This window comes from Lepus europaeus, chromosome 14, assembly GCF_033115175.1.
Source record: "Lepus europaeus isolate LE1 chromosome 14, mLepTim1.pri, whole genome shotgun sequence".
NCBI classification, from domain to species: domain Eukaryota; kingdom Metazoa; phylum Chordata; class Mammalia; order Lagomorpha; family Leporidae; genus Lepus; species Lepus europaeus.
In genome coordinates this window covers 68,162,788-68,182,485 of record NC_084840.1, presented here as the reverse complement: position 1 = coordinate 68,182,485, position 19,698 = coordinate 68,162,788, and the positions used below count along the sequence as shown (strand labels likewise).

The window sequence follows — 19,698 nt, the reverse complement described above, 5'->3', positions numbered from 1 at the left end:
TTGAGGACCGCGGCGGGGAAAATACTACCTAAGAGAAGATTTGACTTCCCGACGCTGGGGGGGTGCTAGACGCCCCTTTTTTATTTTTAATTTTTGCCCAAAAGAAGGTTAAGGGCCGGAACTTCCCTTGCCCTTAACAAAGAGGGCGGCCGTGACGTAAGCCAATCAGATTGCTCTATGCCCAAGGTGGGGGCCTCCGGGAGCTCTGACGTAGCCAATCAGTGCGGCCCGACCGCCGTGTGCGTCTGACGACAGAGGCCGGGGCGGGGTCAAGTTGGAATTTTGGCGGGTTCGCCTGTAGACCGGGAAGAGGCGCCGGCGCCGGCTCTGGGTAAGCGGTGCGAGTTCGGGGCGCGCGGGGACTCTGGCGGGGCCGGGGGCCGCCCTCGCGTGTCCGTGAGCGGGGCTCGGGGAAGTCTGAGCGCGAGAGGCGCCGAGCCCAGCAGGGCCCGGGCGGGCGAGATCTGAAACCGGGCGGCGGCGGGTATCTGAACGCCCAGGTGGAGCGATGGGAAAGGCGCGGGGGCTAGAATGGCGGAAGCATCCACTTAAGGAACCAGTGTTTTTCTTTTGTAAAAATAACCTTTGAAAATGCTTGCTGTCTAGACTGTCTCTAGGCCGTCCATTGCTTGGATTCTGAGACGCTAATCGCTGTAGAGAGCGCCAGGGCCACAGTGCATTACCTCTGCCCTCTTGCGACCTAGGATCTAAAGGGGGGAGCAGACAGCAGGCTAGAGCCCGATGGCGGACGACGTGACGACAGAGAGGCTCAGAGGAGAGGATCGGCAGGAGCCCCCGCGGGTCGGGTGGCCCGGAAGGGTTCAGGGAAATGAGAAGAGAGAGCTAGGGCAGAGCTTTCCAGTAAAAAGCCCGAGGCCTGAGAGCCGCTCGTTGTGTGTTCGAGCGGTGGAAAGCAGACCAGCCTGGCTGGAGAATGATTTGGGAGGTGGGTGAACGCATGGGAAAGGTGGCAGTAGAAATACGCGAGAGAAGGCATCCACTGCTCCAAAGGCTTGGGGGATTTTGTTCTGAGGGCAATGGAACATCATTAAAGAAATTCAGGCATGAGATTAGTGGTGACCTACACTGGGCGTTTGGCGGTGAAGCCGGACAGAAGTGGACGATTTGAGTACGTCTTAGAGATAGAACCCTATAGTCTAGGTAGGAGGGGAAGAGAGTGCACAGGTTTGTTTCGGGGAGGCGGGGGGGATATTGGGTGCTGGTTATAGAGATGAGCAAGACAGTTGCTGTTAACCCTCAGGAAGCTTCCAATGCAGCAGATTGTCTAGTAGATGATGCCTCGTGCAATGCTTGATGGGATCCGTGGAAATATTTATTAAATAAAAAAGCCCCAGACTTTCCAAAGTCGCACATATTACAGAGCACTTGTAACCTAGGCATGTACTCTTTTTGACTTGCTTAATTTTATTTTATTTTTGTAGAGGCTAACAAATGGCTCCCATCTGCTGGTTCACTCCTCAAATTCCTACAACAGTTGGGATTGGGCCAAGATTGTAGCCTGGAGCCAAGAACACAATCCTGATCTCCTCTGTAGGAGACAGGGACCTAACTACTTGATGTATCACCTGCTGCCTCCCAGGGTGTATATTAGCAGGAAGTTGGAATTGGGAGCCAGAGTTGGGAATTGAACCCAGACACTCTGGTGTGGGGTGAGGGCTCTTGACCACTAGGCTAAATGCCTGCTCCTGTTTGCAGTTTTAAAATCATTTGAAGGGGTTGGTACTGTGGCATAGCAGGTAAAGCCGCCACTTGCAGCTTTATGGGCACTGGTTCAAGTCCCAGCTGCTCCACTTCTGATCTGGCCCTTTGCTATGGCCTGGGAAAGCAGTAGAAGATGGCCCAAGTCCCTGGGCCCCTGTACCCACGTGGGAGACTCAGAGAAAGCTCCTGGTCCTGGCTATTGATCAGCATAGCTCTAGCTGTTGAGGCCATCTGGGGAGTGAACCAGCGGATGAAAGACCTCTCTCTCTGCCTCTGCCTCTCTGTAACTGCCTTTCAAATAAATAAATAAATCTTTTAAAAAAAAAATCTTTTTAAGTCAAAAAGGACAGTGCCCTGAATCATACAAGTTAGCTATGCTAACTATTACACTGTACTTTGCCGGCTAGTATTGAATTAAATCGTAATGAAGGCAAGAACTAAGTAAAATCACATGCTAAGATGTTAGGGATAAAGTAGACATTAAGTGTATATTACAATCAGAGTGGTAATAGCCTAACCTCAGTAATTATTGTTCACAATTCCTTCTCCACGGTGTAATCTAATATTGTGTAAACTGCTCCTCACCTCAGCTGAGTTTCTGTAACCATAGTTTGAAAGCAGGTCAAAGAAGACTGCTTCTGTACGAGGGAGGTGAGGAGTGGTCAGATTCTGGTGGGTTCTGTGGTTGGAGCCCATAGAATTTGCGGGATTCTGGATATGTGCTGTGAAAGACATGAGTTAAGAGTAACTTCTCTAATGTTGATTCCCCACAGTCAGGATCCTACATCACTCATCCTCTGGGCAGCTAATCCCCTTTCGATGTTCCCTGTTGACCCTTCTCTTGACAGCATGGATGGTAAGGCCTGGCTCTTTTCTTAAGTGCTCTTTGTTTTGTGGGAAACCAATCTTTTGTCCATGGACTTAGTTATTCTCCTGGCAAGATGTTCCCTCACCTTGAGGTGTTGTCTGAGTGATTCAAAAGCGGTTTCACCCAGTCACTGAATGTTATTTAATTAGACTTCTTTTAATTAGACTTCTCTCTGGTAATAGTTCTCACTGACATGTACTTACAATGTGCCAATTACTGCTCTCATCCGTACATATGTTAGTGGATTTAACCCTCACAACAACTGTATCTTAGGAAAACAGTGATGTGTAGTGACTCATCAGAGGTCCAATTGTCAGAACAGGTGTTTGAATGAGATCACCTAACTTCAGAATTCATATTTAATATTGTAGTCTTTTGAAGTGGCTGTAGCATGGCTCAGACTTAAAATTTTATAGTCCTGTCTCATTTTTTTTTCATTTTGCAGAGGTGCGTGCAAAATGTTTACCTACTGAACGAGATGTTGCTCTAATTACCAGAGCTTAGCCAGAAGCAGCACAGAGTGACTGCACTGACAGTAAAGAGTCCCGGACAAATCAAAAGCATTGTTTTTCTGGCTGCTTGATTGAGTTCATTGTGTGAAACTGGATTTTTTAAAATTAATTTTTATTACAAATTTTATTCAAAATTCAAATTCATTACACTTTGCCCTTTTTTAAAAAAAGGTAAAACCTGATGTTGAAATTCCTTAGCCTGTGATACACATGAAAATTACTGCCCAGAGGTGTGATATTAGTTTCTTATTTCTTAAAATCACCACATTGCCTATAGCAAAGTTAATGTGATACAAAGTATAACTTTTGTTACTAATTGGACATGAAAATAAGAGATGAATGGATGTATGTTCTCTAAGAAATCATAGTGTCTGGTAAAAAAAAAAAATCTTGAGTTGGCGTGGCTTCACAGTTTGGCCAGTACAAAGGAACTCAAAAAGTCTATTAATACTGAGAATACCCTGTTGACCAATGTTCTTGCTTACGTATTTGGGGGAGCAAGATAACAAATTAAAAAGTAAGAAGACTTCAGGTAGTTGGCAAGGTGGGAAACATGTGGTGTGTTGACCAGAAATGCTGCAGGAAAGGAGGGAAATGGGCGAGGTGGGAGCCAGAGAGGAGGTAACTGTAGAATGAGATCCTGGAGAAGCAGAGAATGGGATCCAAGGCAAAAATGGAGGAATTGGCCATAAATGGGAGGTGACGCCATGTGCATTGTCATAGGTGGGAAATCAGACAACCTATGTTCAGATTTAGTAGTGAAAGATGAGGAAGTCTGATTGCTTCTGGTTTTTGCTAATGTAGGATGAGATCATCAGCTAAAAATAGAGAGGGAGGAGAGTTGAGGAGGTGTGAGGAGAGACGGGATGGGAAAACCAATGTATTGGGAAGATGTGGGAATTTTTAAGCAGTGCTGAATGGCTACTTGTTATTGTCTTGCACAAACTTAAAGTTCAGCCAATCAGCATGGCAACGTTTTTTCAGTAATGTTTGCTAGCTGGGTGCAAGCATGCAGTTGGATGTTTATTATATTCAATTGAGGCTAAAACTTTTGTCAAGGAAAATGAGAGCATGGGAGAGAAGCAGAGGAGTGATGAGACTTTGGAAGGCAGTGATTGTGATGCAGGAACCTGGATCCGAAGTGAGGTCATGGGGGTGGGAAATGATGGATAGTAAGAAGATTGTAGGAAGCTCAAAAGGTTGCACATCTTAAAAAAAAAAAACAAAGAAGTGCTGAGTGGGAAAACTAGGGAAAGTGGGCTGGAAGAATAGGAGGTGGAGGTCCCAGTGAGATGCTTTAAATCAGGGTCCTGAGATACAGTGTGTCTTTGTTGTGATGTCCAGGACGATTTTGGGAGTGGGTAGCCAAGATGATGTGGAGAATAAGATCTCTGAAGGTAAAGAGGTCAAGAACCCGGGTCCTCCATGCAGGTGTTGAGGTACCTGACAGTGGGGACTGCAGCAGTGATGGAAGGGAGGACTGGAAGGCATGGATTTCAGTAGATGAAGCAACCAACCATTGGGGGATGGGTGGTTCTTGATGACAAAATCTGTGTGGTAACCGTCAGAGAAGATGCGGCCTTGAAGCACGGTGCATGGTTCCAAGGCAAACAAAGAAAACATCAGAATACTGCTCAACAAATATTTATTGCATGCCTAGTCTGAATGGAACCAGAAATTGTAGGGGGAGGTTATGACCAATTAAACATCTTCCACTCAAGAGAGTTACAAGGAAAGCCAGGTTGCTGTTTTGAGAACCACAGAAGATGAAGGAAAATTTGCTGGTAGTAGACTCTGGATTCCAAACTGCAGACCCCAGAAGCTTGGTAACAAGAAGGCAGGAAGATGGGGGTCAGCATAACATGGAGAAGAGAAATGATTGTGGATGGTGACCAAGGTAAAAAAGAGAATTCGAGGCATCGTGGGGTTAGCCCTGGTACTCTTGTGAAAGAAGGTGGGTTCAGGATGAAGCGTTTGGGGCCATGAAAGCCTCTCGGATTCCTGTGGCAGTCTTGGACCTAGTGAACTAGCATTGCACTTGTCTCAGTGCACTCATGGAGTCTTTGTTGGTTAAGCACTTCAAGCCAATCATCCTTATACATCTGACTCTTAAGTGTTAGAGAATGCTGAAGGCCTTGTCTTCAGATCCAAGGCCTTAAATTTGGCTGTTGGCTCTTTTCCCTTTAGCAAGGGAATGTGGACTATGGAAAGGATGTGGGTTTGCTGATCTAGAAAACAAGTTTTACCACCCCATTCTGCAGCACTGATCTCTAGCACCACGTGATCCAGAGCTAGACCTTACACTATGAATTCCAACCTCTATCTTGTAGATGAGAGAAGTGAGTCAGATAATCTTAGCATTGTTGCTTTAAATTCCTCTGATTATAAAAAGGAATAGAAAGGAGAGAGAGCGAAGAGTACAAGTAGACAAACCAAGGAAGAAGTCAGATTAGCCAATAAACAGTTGGGTTTTTTTTGTTTTTGTTTTAGATTGTTTACTTGAAAAGCAGAGTTAGAGATCTTACATCCGCTGGTTCACTTTACAAGTGGATGCAAATGGAGCAGACCAAAACCTGGAGCCAAGAACTCCATCCAGGTCTCTCATGTAGGTGGTAGGGGCCCAAGCACTTGAGCTGTCTTCCACTGCTTTCCCAGATGAGTTAGCAGGGAGCTGGATTGGAAGTGGAGCAGCCTGGACTCGAACTGACACCATATGGGATGCTGGAGTCAGTACTACAACGATGGCTCCAGCCAATAAGCAGTTCATAACCTCACTAGTAGTCCAGGAAATGCAGATTCAAATAATGAGATAACTATTTAAAGCACCCCATCAAATTGGCAATGAATTCTAAGTGACATTTTGTGTATTGGGGAGATGGTGGGGAAAAGTGGTACTTATGAACATGGCGGGTGGGGGTTTGAGTATATCTACTTTGAGAACAATTTGACAGCATCTAGGAAAAGTTAAAAAAATGTGTGTATCCCACAACACAGCAGTTCCACTTCATGTATATTCCAAGAAACTCACACATGGGCAAGATGTATAAGATGTGATCGTCTTTTTTCAAGATTTATTTATTTGAAAGAAAGGGTTTTTTTTTTTTTTTTTTTTGAACAGGCAGAGTGGACAGTGAGAGAGAGAGACAAGAGAAAGGTCTTCCTTTTGCATTGGTTCACCCCCCAATGGCCACTGTGGCTGGTGCGCCACGCTGATCCAAAGCCAGGAGCCAGGTGCTTCTCCTGGTCTCCCATGCGGGTGCAGGGCCCAAGCACTTGGGCCATCCTCCACTATTCTCTGTTTCACTCTCCAAATGGTCACAATAGCCCACCAAAGCCAGGAGCCAGGAACTCTGTATAGGTCTCCCAAATGGATGGCAGAAACCCAGGCACTTGGGCCATCATGTGCTGCTTCCTAGGCATGTTAGCAGAAAGCTGGATCAGGAGCATGGAGTACCTGGTTTTAGTCCCAGGTGCTCCCGTATGGGATGCAAGAATCCCAGTCGGCAGCGTAACCCACTGGCCTCAATGCCTGCTTGCTGATACAGTCTGTATAGAACACAGTACAGCAAGGGAAAGAAATATATGAAAATTATTTATTTGGATTAATCTTTTAAAAAATATTTTGTTTGTTTATTTAAAAGGCAGTGTGATAGAGAGGGAGAGACAGAAATCTTCCATCTATTGGTTCACTCCCCAGATGGCCACAATAGCCAGATCTGGGTCAGGCTGAAGCCAGGTGTCAGAAACTCCATATGCATGGCAAGATCCCAGTAGTTGAGACATGTTCTGCTGCAGGAACTGGGTCAGAAGCAGAATAACCAGGGCTCAGACCAGTACTCTGACGTGGGATGTTGGTGTCCTAAGTGGCGGTTTAGCGTGCTTTGCTACAATACAGGCCCTCAGTTTGAATTAATCTTACTAGCAATGTTAAAACAGGATGCAGGATAATACATAGAGTGTAGAGTAAATATGTAAATATTTTTAGAACAGTCTATAATGTACTGATTATGACTGCCTATGTATGTGAAAGCATGAAAAATGAGCTAGACGAATAGCCCAAGATTTGGAAGTGATTGCAGAGGGCAGAAGCTTTAGTAAGGAGTTGGGTTGAGGTTTGACATGATAACTTTATCAGTAAAGTGTTACTTAACTTAAAGGCAAGGAATAGGCGTGATAAATGTTAATGATGGCTAATGCCATAAATACGGTTTTATATACTTGTCTCTTCTGAATTCAAAACAAAAAACTCAGGCTTAATTTCTATCCCTTCTCTCCCCTCCCTGTCCCCAGGGGAGGAAGATGATCTGTCTTTGCTGACTGCACTGCTGGAGGAGAATGAGTCAGCCGTGGGTTGTCATTCAGAAGAGAACTCCCTGCCCCAAGGAGAGGGCAAACCTGACACGTTTGATGAGCTCTTTGACGCTGATGGCGATGGGGAATCCTACACAGAGGAGGCTGATGATGGAGAGGTGGGAAAGACGGAAGACCAGAAGGAAAATGTGGCCACGCTCTTTGGAGATGTAGGGGACTTAACGGATGAAGAAGAGATTCCTACACTGCAATCAGCTGAAGACAGGGTTCTCCCTGTGTCTGCTCCCAGTCAAGAGAAGACTAATCAAGAGTTGCAAGGTACCCTAACTATTTACTTCTTCTAGTGTATGATAACCTGGATGAAGCCATCCGTCTGAGTCTTCATCAAACTGCTGCTGACTCAAGGTAGAGACAAGACTGTGTAAAACATAGAAAGTGTGCGACTGACAGATGAAGCATTAAGGCCAGCATTCCAGTGTCCTCAGGTGCCTTCATAGCACTGTCACCACCTATAATCAATCCTCCACAGAATGGCCTTAACACTTTTTTTTTTTTTTTAAAGATTTATTTATTTACTTGAGAGGCAGAGTTACAGAGAGATATCTTCCATCACTGGTTTGCTCCCCAAATGACTGAAATAGCCAGAGCTGGCTGATCCAAAGCCCTGCAGGAGACAGGAGCTTCTTCCAAGTCTCCCACATGGGTACAGGAACCCATGGACCATCTTCTACTGTTTTCCCAGGCCATCAGCCAGGAGCTGGATTGGAAGTGGAGCAGCCAGGACTCAAACCTGTGCCCATATGGGATGCCAGCACCGCAGGCAGATTCTTAGCCTACCATGCCACAGTGCTGGCCCCGGCCCTTGTTATGCAGTGCCACTACTTTGGGATTTTTGTGCCTATGGAGTCAAGGCCAAGGTTACAAGCCCTTGCACATTTTTATTGGAACAGAGACCATTCCTGAACAGAAGCTTTGAGGCATGTCCTTTCCTTCTCGGTTTTTGGTTTTTGTTTTATTAAGAGGCAAATAGAGGGAGACAGAAAATTCCATCTGCTTCACTCATCAAATGCCCTTACCAGCTGGCACTGGACCAGGTCAAAGCCAGGAGCTGGTACCTCAATCTGGGTCTTGCACATAGGTAGACGCCTCCACCTATCAGAATCATTGCGTGCTACCTCCTAGGACACACATTAGCAGGAAGCCGGAATCAGAAGAGGCAGGACTCAGATAAATCCAGGCACTCTGACGTGGGTATCCCAAGTGGCATCCGAATTGCTAGGCCATATTCCCTCCTCCCCATATTTTTTAAGTCATTATAAAATGCAGTGGTTGGCTATTTCTTCTGATTCAGGAGCCAGCATTTATTATATGAGAGTACTTCAGAAGAAGGTTCATGAGCAATGGAGTTAAAAGACACCACACATGTTTTCATGAATTTTTCGGAACTCCTTTGTATTAGTTATGATATCTCAATTGATGAAATAAATCTAATCACTTCTTGACTCTTAAAAATGTGCTAACTGTGGATATGTTTCTGTGATATCTGCCATTCATAAAAATCCTTAACTAGCTTAGATATTAAAACAGATGCGATTACACTGTGAATACCAGGATTTGAGGACAGAGGGGGTGGACAACAAAAATATTGCTGACATTTTTGTCATGTGTAGCATTTTCCCTGTCCTGATTCTTAAATCAGTGTATTTTACTTTCCTAGATGAGCTAAGGAAGTTGCAAGAGCAAATGAAGTCTTTACAAGAACAGCTAAAAGCAGCGACAATTAAACAACCTGCAAGTCCAGTGCTTCTACATAAATCCCCTGGTAATACAACTATAATTCTGGCAAAAATATACATTCCTGTCATTAAGAAATTATAACATTACTTCCGCATTTAACTCCGAGCAAAACAGACTTTGAGTTCCTTCCTCAAATAGTTTTACTGATCTCTTTTCCCATTTAATCCAGTAGAGAAGTCTCCACGTCCCCCTCTAAAGGAGAAGAAAGTTCAGAGGATTCAGGAATCGACGTGTTTTTCCGCAGAGCTGGATGTCCCTGTTCTGCCAAGAGCCCAGCGGGTGGCTCGGACACCAAGGGCTTCTACAGGTATGATCTCAAGGCCCCACTACTTCTCACTGCTCTAGTTCCACCTAAAATACTTTTTTCAAAAAAAAAAAAAAAAAAAAATTATTTATTTGAGAGGTAGAGCTACAGACAGAGAGAAGGGTCTTCCTTCTGCTGGTTCACCCCCCAGATGGCCGCAACAGATGAAACTGGGCCAATTTGAAGCCAGGAGCCATGAGCTTCCTCCAGGTCTCCCACATGGGTGCAGGCTCCCAAGGACTTGGGCCATCTTCCACCACTTTCCTAGGCCATAACAGAGAGCTGGATCAGAAGATGAGCAGCCAGCGCATGAACCAGCGCCCATATCGGATGCCAGCACTGCAGGTGGAGGCTTACCCTACTATACCACAGTGCCAGCCCCCAAAATACATTTTAGTGCAGTTTTGCACTGGTGTGTGTATGTGCGTGTGTATCTTTTGTTATGTTTGTCTTATTTTCCCATTGAGAAAAATAAGTTTCTTGGAAATGGGATCCATAGGATATATTTTGTGCTGCTTTTCTTTGACTCATAGTGCTTAGAAAATGCCTAGGTACACAGTACATGCTTATTACTTAACTGGTTGAATTTTTTAGCTGTATAGGCTTAACACTTTTTCTTGGACTGTACTATATGTAACCACTGGATTGAGTTCTTGCGCTGTGAATGTGGAGATTTAATGGTTGAGCTTGTGAGATCAAGGCACAAATCTGCCTTATAAAGTGGTCAAGTACTATTTAGAGCCAAGTTATATTAAACCAGAGTCCATTCATTAGAAAAAATTTCTTTATATAGAGTATAGCATGATAAAGAAAGCAGTCCTTTTTCAGCACACACATTTGTACAACACACAAAAATGAGGAAGATTCGAAAGCCTTTTGTGTTGGTTTTGTTGCATTGCCTCAGTGTGTCCAAAGTAATTATTCTTTGCTGAGCTAAGACAGGATGGTGTGTAGATAACATAGCTGAGAGGAAGCAGCATTTTGTTGACCACATGTGCACAGCAGAGCTCTTCTGATTAGCCTTGGCCTACGATACAGCAGTAGAAAATAGCTGAAGCCTTGGTGTGTTCATGAAAATTGGACAACAAATTATGTATTCACTGTATCCATTTATGAATTGTGTTCATCCCCTTACGACCTTTGTCCTTACTCAGAAGTTTTATTAGGTAATGTCCAAAGTTTGCCTTTAAGGGAGTGGGTCATGGGCGTAGTAAGAGAGAGGTCTTCCATCTGCTGGTTCACGCCCCAATTGGCCAGAACGGCCGGAGCTGTGCCAGTCCAAAGCCAGCAGCCGGAAGCTTCTTCCAGGTCTCCCATGCGGGTGCAGGGCCCCAAGGACTTGGGCCATCTTGTATTGCTTTCCCAGGCCATAGCAGAGAGCTGGATCAGAAGTGGAGTAGCCAGGACTCAAACCCGTGCCTGTATAGGATGCGAGCACTGTTGGCAGTGGCTTTACCTGCTACTCCACAGCGCCAGCCCCACAACCACTTCTAAGATAGAAGTAACTGCCCCAGGGATATGTGAGCATTACTAAGTAGAATACACTGGTCCCCCACTCCAGAAATAAAATGTAAGAGTGAAATGAGAAGGGAAAGAAAGAAGAAAAGAAAGAGGAGCTACCTTTGAATTTGCTTAAGGGAGAATTTGCTTTGTGTATAAATCTCCACTGATTGTTCATTCCTATTGGAGGGCTTTTACTCCACTATGGACTCTATCCCAAGTGTTTGTTTATGGGGAACACTCAATAAATTCGTTGCATAGAGTGACAATGTTTTAACTGTACTGTTTGTTGTCTAATATACAGTAGCCTAGCCTCATGTGACTACTTAAATTAGAAATATATTTCCTTAGGAGCACTAGTCACATTTTAGGTAAACAGTGGCCATATGTGACTAGTGGCTACCACCATATTGGATGGCACTGATACAAAACATTTCCATCCTCACAGAAAGTTCTGATGGACTGCACTGCAGAGATCTTGTGTGTAGAACAGAAATGTCTTAGGGGCTTCCTTTATTCTCTTAAGATTTGATTATTATATACCAGCACTATAGCATAGCTGGTAAAGCCACTGCCTATGGTACAGGCATCCCATGTGGACACCGGTTCAAGTCCTGGCTCCTCCACTTCCGATTCAGCTCTGCTATGGCCTGGGAAAGCAGTGGAAGATGGCCCAAGTCCTTGGGCCCATGTACCCACAAGGAAAAAACACCTGGCTCCTGGCTTCAGATCGGTGCAGCTCCGGCCATTCTGGCCATCTGGAGAGTGAACCAACAGATGGAAGATATCTCTTTCTCTCTCTCCTTGCCTCTACCTCTCTGTAACCCCGCCTTTCAAATAAAATAAATAAATCTTTTTAAAAAAATGTTATTTTCTGCGTATGATTTTCTGTTTGCTTAATTCTTATGTTAATTTTCTAGAGCCCAAAAGTTCACCAATTTCGAGGACGACAAGTGCACCCTCCCTTCCACTCCAAACTATTCCTGGAAACCAGCCTAGAGGGATAACGAGAGATCAGAGCACACGGACCCCAGGAAGTTCCCAGGAGGTGACTCCACAGGTCCCTGTCTCCACCGAAGCCTTCTCAGGCTTGCGACTCAGGTGAGCAGCTTAACAGCCTCTCCCTGCCCTCAGGTGCACCGCTAGGTGGCCCTTCCTCCTCTCTGGATGCCAAGTCTTTAGACTGTTTTTAAATTCATAATGGTTTAACCAGTATAATAGTATCTTCTTATAATTAATGCCAAGAATAATATGCTGTTTTCTTTCTAATAATCTTTTAAGGCAAATTTATATTCTTTATGCCTGTTATGTAGAGAAATTTAAGATACTCAGTTAAAATGAGATTGCATTCCAAGCTCAGTTTAATTAAAAGCCATATTGAAGTCCTGGACTTTTAAATCCTCTGTGCTCTTTATATTGCTGCTCCAGTGTATCTCCTCTCTTACTTCATTAAAGCTCAGGGCTTCCATCCCGAGACAGGATCGCATTGGGTGCAGTCCCAGAAGCCAAGTATGATCCCTCTAGAGCTCCTGAAACAGTCTGAGCATCAGCCAGCAACTAAAACTGCTAAGTTCTTAAATTTTGTTTAATTTTTTTTAAGATTTTATTTATTTGAAAGTCAGAGTTACACAGAGAGAAGAAAGGCGGGGGGGGGGGGGGGGGTCTTCCTTCCGTTGGTTCACTCCCCAATTGGCCGCAACGGCCTGCGCTGTGCCGATCCGAAGCCAGGAGCCAGGTGCTTCTCCTGGTCTCCCATGTGGGTGCAGGGACCCAAGCACTTGGGCCATCCTCCACTGCACTCCTGGGCCACAACAGAGAGCTGGACTGGAAGAGGAGCAACCGGGACAGAATCCAGCGCCCCAACCAGGACTAGAACCCAGCGCCCATACGGGCTGCTGGTGCCGCAGGCAGAGGATCAACCAAGTGAGCCACGGCACTAGCCCCGAAATTTTGTTTAATTTTATCTCTATGTAATTAAACCTCCATCCAATTTCATTTTCTCCATCTGGGAGCTGTGTAGGATCAAATCCGACTTTTTTCATTAATAGGGCAGATAGTCATAGCATTCACACATGTTTTTAACCTTCTCCCATGTTTCTCCCCACACATACAAGGGTAATTCATAAAGTTCATGGAAAAGGCACAGTAACTTCATTTTTATTTTCTATGTACTTTTTGAAGTTCCTACATATATTCCATGACATCTGGGTATTCATTCACACATGAGCCATTCGTTCTGTGAGATCTTTCTCATCAGGTGTATTGTCGATGCTGAATACCAGAAACATTTCCTATCTGCAGTGCCCTTCGGAGGTCCATTTCCCTACTCTGTCATTTCCGGGTCTGGAAACTTGAATCCCATGCCAGTGAGAGAAGTGTGGTTGTGACGGCAGCTTCAGAAGTGAATGTCCGTCACCATGTCTGCTCCTCTCGTGAAGAGAGGCGTGCGTACATTGGCCCCCTTTTCTATAAAGTTTCTCCGATGTTGGTGGCCTCCTTGTGTCTTGTTCATTTATATCACACACAAGTCTCCAGACTGAATCCACTGCTTCTGCCTTCCCTAAGGAGCAAAGTAGATTTCCTTGCCACGCTTCCAGCTAATTCCTCTTCCAGTCGCAGTGACACAGCCCAACTGTTAAATGTTTGCAGGGTTCTGGGATCACGTATCTTGGCAGTTCCTAGTCCCATACGCCACATTCCTGGTAGCAGCAGCAGTCTCCCTGTGGTATGTGGCAGCCAGACATGGCCCAGACAAGAGCCTGCAGTCTTCATGCTGCTTGGTGCCTGGTACTCTGCCAGGGCTCTTAAATTATTCTTTATTATGCGGGGGAAACAAGTAGCAGCCAGTGCTTCTTAGCAGTATATTGTAAAGACTTGGTGTTTTCCAAAAGTGAAAAATGTCTTCAGTATCTTAATTACACCTTGAGGTCCCTGGGGGTTTTCTGGTCAGGTCATCATGTGCCTCCTGATTTGATAACTGCCTGCCCCACCAGTGCCCTGCCAGTGCAGGGGTCCAAGGACTTGGGCCATCTTCTACTGCTTTCCCAGGGCATAGCAGAGAGCTGGATTGGAAGTGGAGCAGCCAGGTCTCGAACCAGTGCCCATAGGAATACCGGCACTGCAGGCAGCAGCTTTACCCGATACACCACAGCACTTGCCCCAATGCTTGCCTTTTGAGTATTCTTTGTTATTCAGATTGAGCTGTGGACTTTCTATTCAGAAGACTTTTGTAATAGTGAAGAAGCATAGTTTACTCTGTTTTCTCTTCTCTCTCTAATATTTTCAAAGATGAAACAGAAAACCAGAAAAATCACCAGTTTTGGGCCAGTCATTAAGAATAAGAATATATTAATTGATGACTAGATTCAAAAACTCTTCTTGTTACACAAAAATGTTGGCTAAAAAAAAATAGATTAGAAATAGTCGGAACTATGAAATGTTTGAAATACTGATGAAATTTAAGTATCTTATTTATAGATATTGACTCATGGTTTTATAATGAAGCCAAGAGATTATTTTAAATATACTATACTGTATAATTTATGAGAACTTAAGAACCTGTGATCTCTCTTGTGTCTGTATAAGCCCCCATCTACATCCAAGGGAAAGTAAACCTAGCTTTAAAAATTGTCCTATTGGGGCAGGCACCTGACCCAGCAGTTAAGGTGCTGGTTAGAATGCCCGTGCCCCACACTGAAGTACCTGAGTTTTGTTTTTGTTTTTGTTGTTTTAAAGATTTATTTATTTGAAAGGCAGAGTTACAGACAGGCAGAGAGAGAGAGAAAGATCTTCTATTCGCTGGCTCACTCCCCAGATGGTCACAACGGCTGGAACTGTGCCGATCCGGAGCCAGGAGCTTCTTCTGGGTCTCCCACATGGGGGCAGGGACCCAAGGACCTGAGCCATCATCCTCCACTGCCTTCCCTGGCCACAGCAGAGAGCTGGATTGGGAGTGGAGCAGCTGGGACTCAAACCGGCGCCCATATGGGAGGCCAGCACTGCAGGCAGCAGATTCAACTGCTGTGCCACCGCACCGGCCCCGAAGAACCTGAGTTTGATACTGACTCTGGCTCCTGTTTCTGATTCCATCTTCCAGTTGATGAGGACCCTGGGAGGCAGTGACGATGACTCAAGTAACTGGATTCCTGCCACCCTTCTAGGAGAGCTAGACTTGGGTTTCCAGCTCCTGGCTGCTGGCTCTATTTGGGAAGTGCACTAGCAGATAGGAGCTTGCTCTATCTCTTTCTGTCTCTGCTTCTCAAATTTTTATATATATATATATACATATATATATATATATATTTAAAATTTTACTTATCTGCTGTAAAAATTTATACTATGTAACTAAGTTCTCTAAGGTTCTGTAGAGATTTGAGCACATAGCACTTCTCCTTACTACCTGGTAAAGTGCCATATAATCTCTATTAGAATAATCATCTAACTGCTGGTTTCTTAACCCAGGAAACCTCGTGTATCCTCTACAGAAATGACCAAGAAAATGACTGGCCGAAAACTGATCAGACTGTCTCAGATCAAGGAAAAGATGATAACTGAAAAGCTGGAAGAAATAGACTGGGTGACATTCGGGGTTATATTGAAGAAAGTCACCCCACAGAGTGCTAACAGTGTAAGCATTTTGTTGATTTTCTAGCTGTTTCATGGCAAACCAACAGTAGGGACCCTTGTCTTTTTTTTTTTTTTTTTTAATTTATTTGACAGGTAGAGTTATAGACAGTGAGAGAGAGAGACAGAGAGAAAGGTCTTCCTTCCGTTGGTTCACTCCCCAAATGGCCGCCACGGCCGGCACTGCACCGATCCGAAGCCAGGAGCCAGGTGCTTCTTCTTGGTCTCCCATGTGGGTGCAGGGGCCCAAGCACTTGGGCCATCCTCCAGTGCCTTCCCGGGCCACAGCAGAGAGCTGGCCTGGAAGAAGGGCAACCAGGACTAGAACTCAGTGCCCATATGGGATGCCGGCGCTGCAGGCGGAGGATTAACCAAGTGAGCCACAGCGCCGGCCCTGGGACCCTTGTCTTTAATCTGTTACCCAGGACCTGTCGGTATTTCTTCTCTTTTTTTTTTTTTTTTTTTTTTTTTTGAAGATTTATTTATTTATTTAAAAGGCAAAGTTCCCCTAAGAGAGAGAGACAGATCTTCTATCTTCTGGTTCTCTCCCCAAATGGCTGTAACAGCTGGGCCTGGGTGAGGCTGGGACCAAGAACTTGGAATCCCATTTAGGTCTTCACCTGGGTGCAGGAGTCCCAGGACGTGGCCTTCTTCCACTACTTTCCTAGGCACATCAGTAGGGAGCTGGATCAGAGCTGGGACTGGAACCGGCACTCATGGGAGCTCATATGGGATGGTGGCATTGCTGGCAGCTTTTTAACCCACTATGCCACAATGCCAGCCCCACGTATTTCTCTTATGTTCTAAAATGGCCACGTTGTCATGGGGTTGGTATCCAAGGGGGATTTGTGTAAAGGATGTGCTAAGAACTTGACTCTCCTCATGGGTGCCTACAGGCTTGCCTTCTGTTTTATCTCCGAAGTGGGAAGGGGCATAGAATCCTGAGGCCTAGAGAAAGGATTCATAACCAATTAGCATTGTGAGGATGATGTGTTCAGGCTGGATTGCCTATAGCTGTTTTTCACAATAAAGCCCTTGAACCATCAATGGAGGCAGTATAAACCACAGTTAAAACACTGTCAAGAACAAGAGTGAATGTTTGTTCCAGGGGAAAACATTTAGCATCTGGAGGCTGAATGATCTTCGTGACCTGACACGCTGTGTGTCATTGTTCTTATTTGGAGAAGTTCACAGAGAACTCTGGAAAACGGAGCAAGGCACCGTCGTAGGGCTGCTCAACGCTAACCCCATGAAGCCCAGAGATGGGTCAGAGGAGGTGAGAATCTGTTTCTGTGATTTGATTGTCTACAAATTATCTGAGTTTTATCAAAAACATTTCTGTTAGTCTACCTCCAGGAAATAAGTCATGCTATTTTTGTTTTTAAGAGTTCAAAGTGGTTGCCTCTTTTTTTTTGAAAGGTAGAGTTACAGAGAGGCAGAGGCAGAAAGAGAGAGAGATCTTCCATCCTCTGGTTCACTCCCTAAATGGCCATAAAGGCCAGAGCTGAGCCTATCCAAAGCCAAGAACCAGGAGCTTCCTCTAGGTCTCCCATGTGGATACAGGGGCCCAAGTATTTGGGCCATCTTCTGCTGCTTTCCCAGGTGCATTAGCAGGGAGCTGGATTGGAAGTGGAGCAACCGGGATTCAAACCAGCAGTGGCTTTACTGCTTTGCCACAGCACTAGCCTATCGTGCTAGTTTTGTACTGTTGAATTTACTGTAATCTGCTTTTCATTTGTTTGTTCATTCATTCATCACCCACCAATATTTTGAGTTTTCACCTACTATAAAAAAATGTTTTTGTGTTAACTACTTTCTATTTACCCCCTTTTTTTTTTTTTTTGCAATTCTTTTTTTCTTGTTTTTTTTTTTTTTTTGTAAGGCACAGAGACAGATAAAGATCTTTCATCTTCTGGTTCGCTGTGTGACTGCCTGCCAGCTAAGGCTGAACCAGGCAAAGCCAGGAGCCTGAAACTCCGTCTGGATCTCCAACATGGGTGGCAGAAACCCAGGTGTTTGGGCTATCAGCTGCTGCCTCCCAGGGTGCAGGCTGGCAGGAAGCTGGAAGCATCAGCAGAGCCGGGACTCAAACCCAGATACTGTGATACAGGATGCGGGCACCTGCCCCACAATTTGCTTTCATTGTATCTTTTCAAATTAGTCCCAAGGTTCCTGGAGTTCTACAGTTGAGGGAATTTTGCTCCATTAATTTTTTTTAAGGATTTATTTATTTGAAAGGCAGAGTGATAGAGATATGGGTGGGGAGGTAGTGAAAGATCTTACATCTGTCTGTTTACTCTGCAAATGGCCACAATGGCTGGAGCTGGGCCAAGCTGAGGCCAGGAATACAGAACTCCATCTGGGTCTCCCACATGGGTGACAGGGTCCCAAATACTTGGGCCATCATCTGCTGCTTTCCCAGGCTTATTAACAGGGAGCTGGCTTGAAAGCAGAGCAGCCAGGACTCTCACAGGCATTGCAGGTGATTTTTGTTTTGTTTTGTTTTTTCTTTTTAACAATGAACAGCATATTTTACTTTCCTTACATAGTGAAAAAATCCAGACATGCGCAACTAGTGATGTCAGGACAGCGTCCCTGTCAGTCTCTCAGCCTTTTCCTCTTAATCACAAGGTGGGTTATGTAAAGCCATTGCTGTAAAGCAGAATCCCGTGCACATTATCAGTGCCTGTGAGGAGAACACCACGTGCTGGTTACCAGCCCCAAGGGAGGATTCTAAACATGTTACCAGTTTCTGCTAAGATTCCCACATCTGGCAGGTTCCGGGGCTTTGCACAAAGCCAGCTGCCAGAGTATGAGTCTGATAACACAGAGCACTCGCGCAAGTCAGGCAAAGCAGCTTCATTACTCACAGATGACAAAAAGAAGCAACAGAAGCCTGGGGTGCATCTGGGGTCTGTCTGTTCCCTATGGCTTAAGAAAATTGCACAATGTAGATAGAATCTTATCTGTACACAGCCTTCTTCATGCCATAGCTGAGAGACTGAAATCACACTGCTTGGGGTTTTATGACCCAGCAGCCACAGGAATTGGCTAAGTTCAAGTATTACAGGGCGTCCTGTTCTAGGAGGAGAAGGACAAGGCTCAGACTGCTTATCTCAGGACATTGCGTTCTGCTTATACTCTGCTTGAGAACTGTGAGAGAGAGAGCTGGGTCAGTCCAGGTGGTTTGGTGACCTGCCATCCTGCAGTTCCTCCATTCAGGGCAGGAAGAGAAGAGGAAGGGTGAGCCAGCCTCTTCTGTCTCCATTTAATGGGAAAGCAAAGGCTTCCCTGGTGTTTCCTACTGATGCTAACTGGCTAAATCGTAATCAAGTCAGATGGTGCTTGCTAGCTATAAGGAATTCTATGGGATAGGGAACAGGATCCATTACCCAAGGCCAGCCCATCAAAATCAGGATTCTGATGGTGGAGATGGAGGACAAGATGGATACTGGGAAGAGAACAGTGTATCTTCTGCACTGTCATTTCTAAAAATGTTTTTTAGAATGCTGGCTTCAAATTCCTTTAGACTGTAAGATCTTAAATTAGCACCAACCATTCTTGCTAATAAAAGGCCACAATTTTGTCTGCCTTTAATTCCTACTTTCTACCCACTCTTTTTTTAAACAGGTGTGCTTATCTATTGATCATCCCCAAAAGGTCCTAATTATGGGAGAAGCTCTTGACTTGGGAACCTGTAAAGCAAAGAAGAAGAATGGAGAACCATGTACCCAGACTGTGAATTTGGTTGGTTTCAGCCTTGTTAGGATTATTATAGAAGGGAACTACTAGAAATAGACTGATGGTACTTTAGCTATAATGGCCAATTTGGAACTGAATTTCTTAACAGGAAAAGTGAAAATGAGAATCTTCAATGTGTGGTTAATAATTGCCAGTTTAAAAAGCTAAGGCAGGGGGTTTAACCTCTTAGGAAGGTGATCTTTTGCCACTGGCTGGGAGATATAAGAAAGAATTTTAGTGTGCCCTCAGTTCTTTGTAGTCCCAAAGATCAAATGAAATGCACTGAAAACCTTATTTTAGCCCATATTTTAATACACCTT

At 44.8% G+C, this 19,698-nt stretch overlaps 1 protein-coding gene across 4 annotated transcripts in view; it reads left to right on the top strand.

Annotated features, from left to right (window-relative positions):
• The first annotated feature begins 255 nt into the window (after positions 1 to 255).
• MCM10 (minichromosome maintenance 10 replication initiation factor) overlaps positions 256 to 19,698 on the top strand; it is a 40,582-nt gene continuing 21,139 nt past the window's right edge. For 3 of the 4 annotated variants that reach the window (XM_062210891.1, XM_062210890.1, XM_062210888.1), the window contains exons 1-9: positions 256 to 331; positions 2,496 to 2,578; positions 7,393 to 7,731; positions 9,131 to 9,235; positions 9,383 to 9,517; positions 11,935 to 12,115; positions 15,476 to 15,641; positions 16,746 to 16,913; positions 19,268 to 19,384. In XM_062210891.1, the coding sequence (XP_062066875.1) occupies positions 2,542 to 2,578; positions 7,393 to 7,731; positions 9,131 to 9,235; positions 9,383 to 9,517; positions 11,935 to 12,115; positions 15,476 to 15,641; positions 16,746 to 16,913; positions 19,268 to 19,384 (1,248 nt within the window). In that variant the 5' untranslated portion in view covers positions 256 to 331; positions 2,496 to 2,541. Of the gene's footprint in view, positions 332 to 2,495; positions 2,579 to 7,392; positions 7,732 to 9,130; positions 9,236 to 9,379; positions 9,518 to 11,934; positions 12,116 to 15,475; positions 15,642 to 16,745; positions 16,914 to 19,267; positions 19,385 to 19,698 lie in introns of all 4 variants that reach the window. The other variant, XM_062210889.1, reaches the window with a different exon arrangement.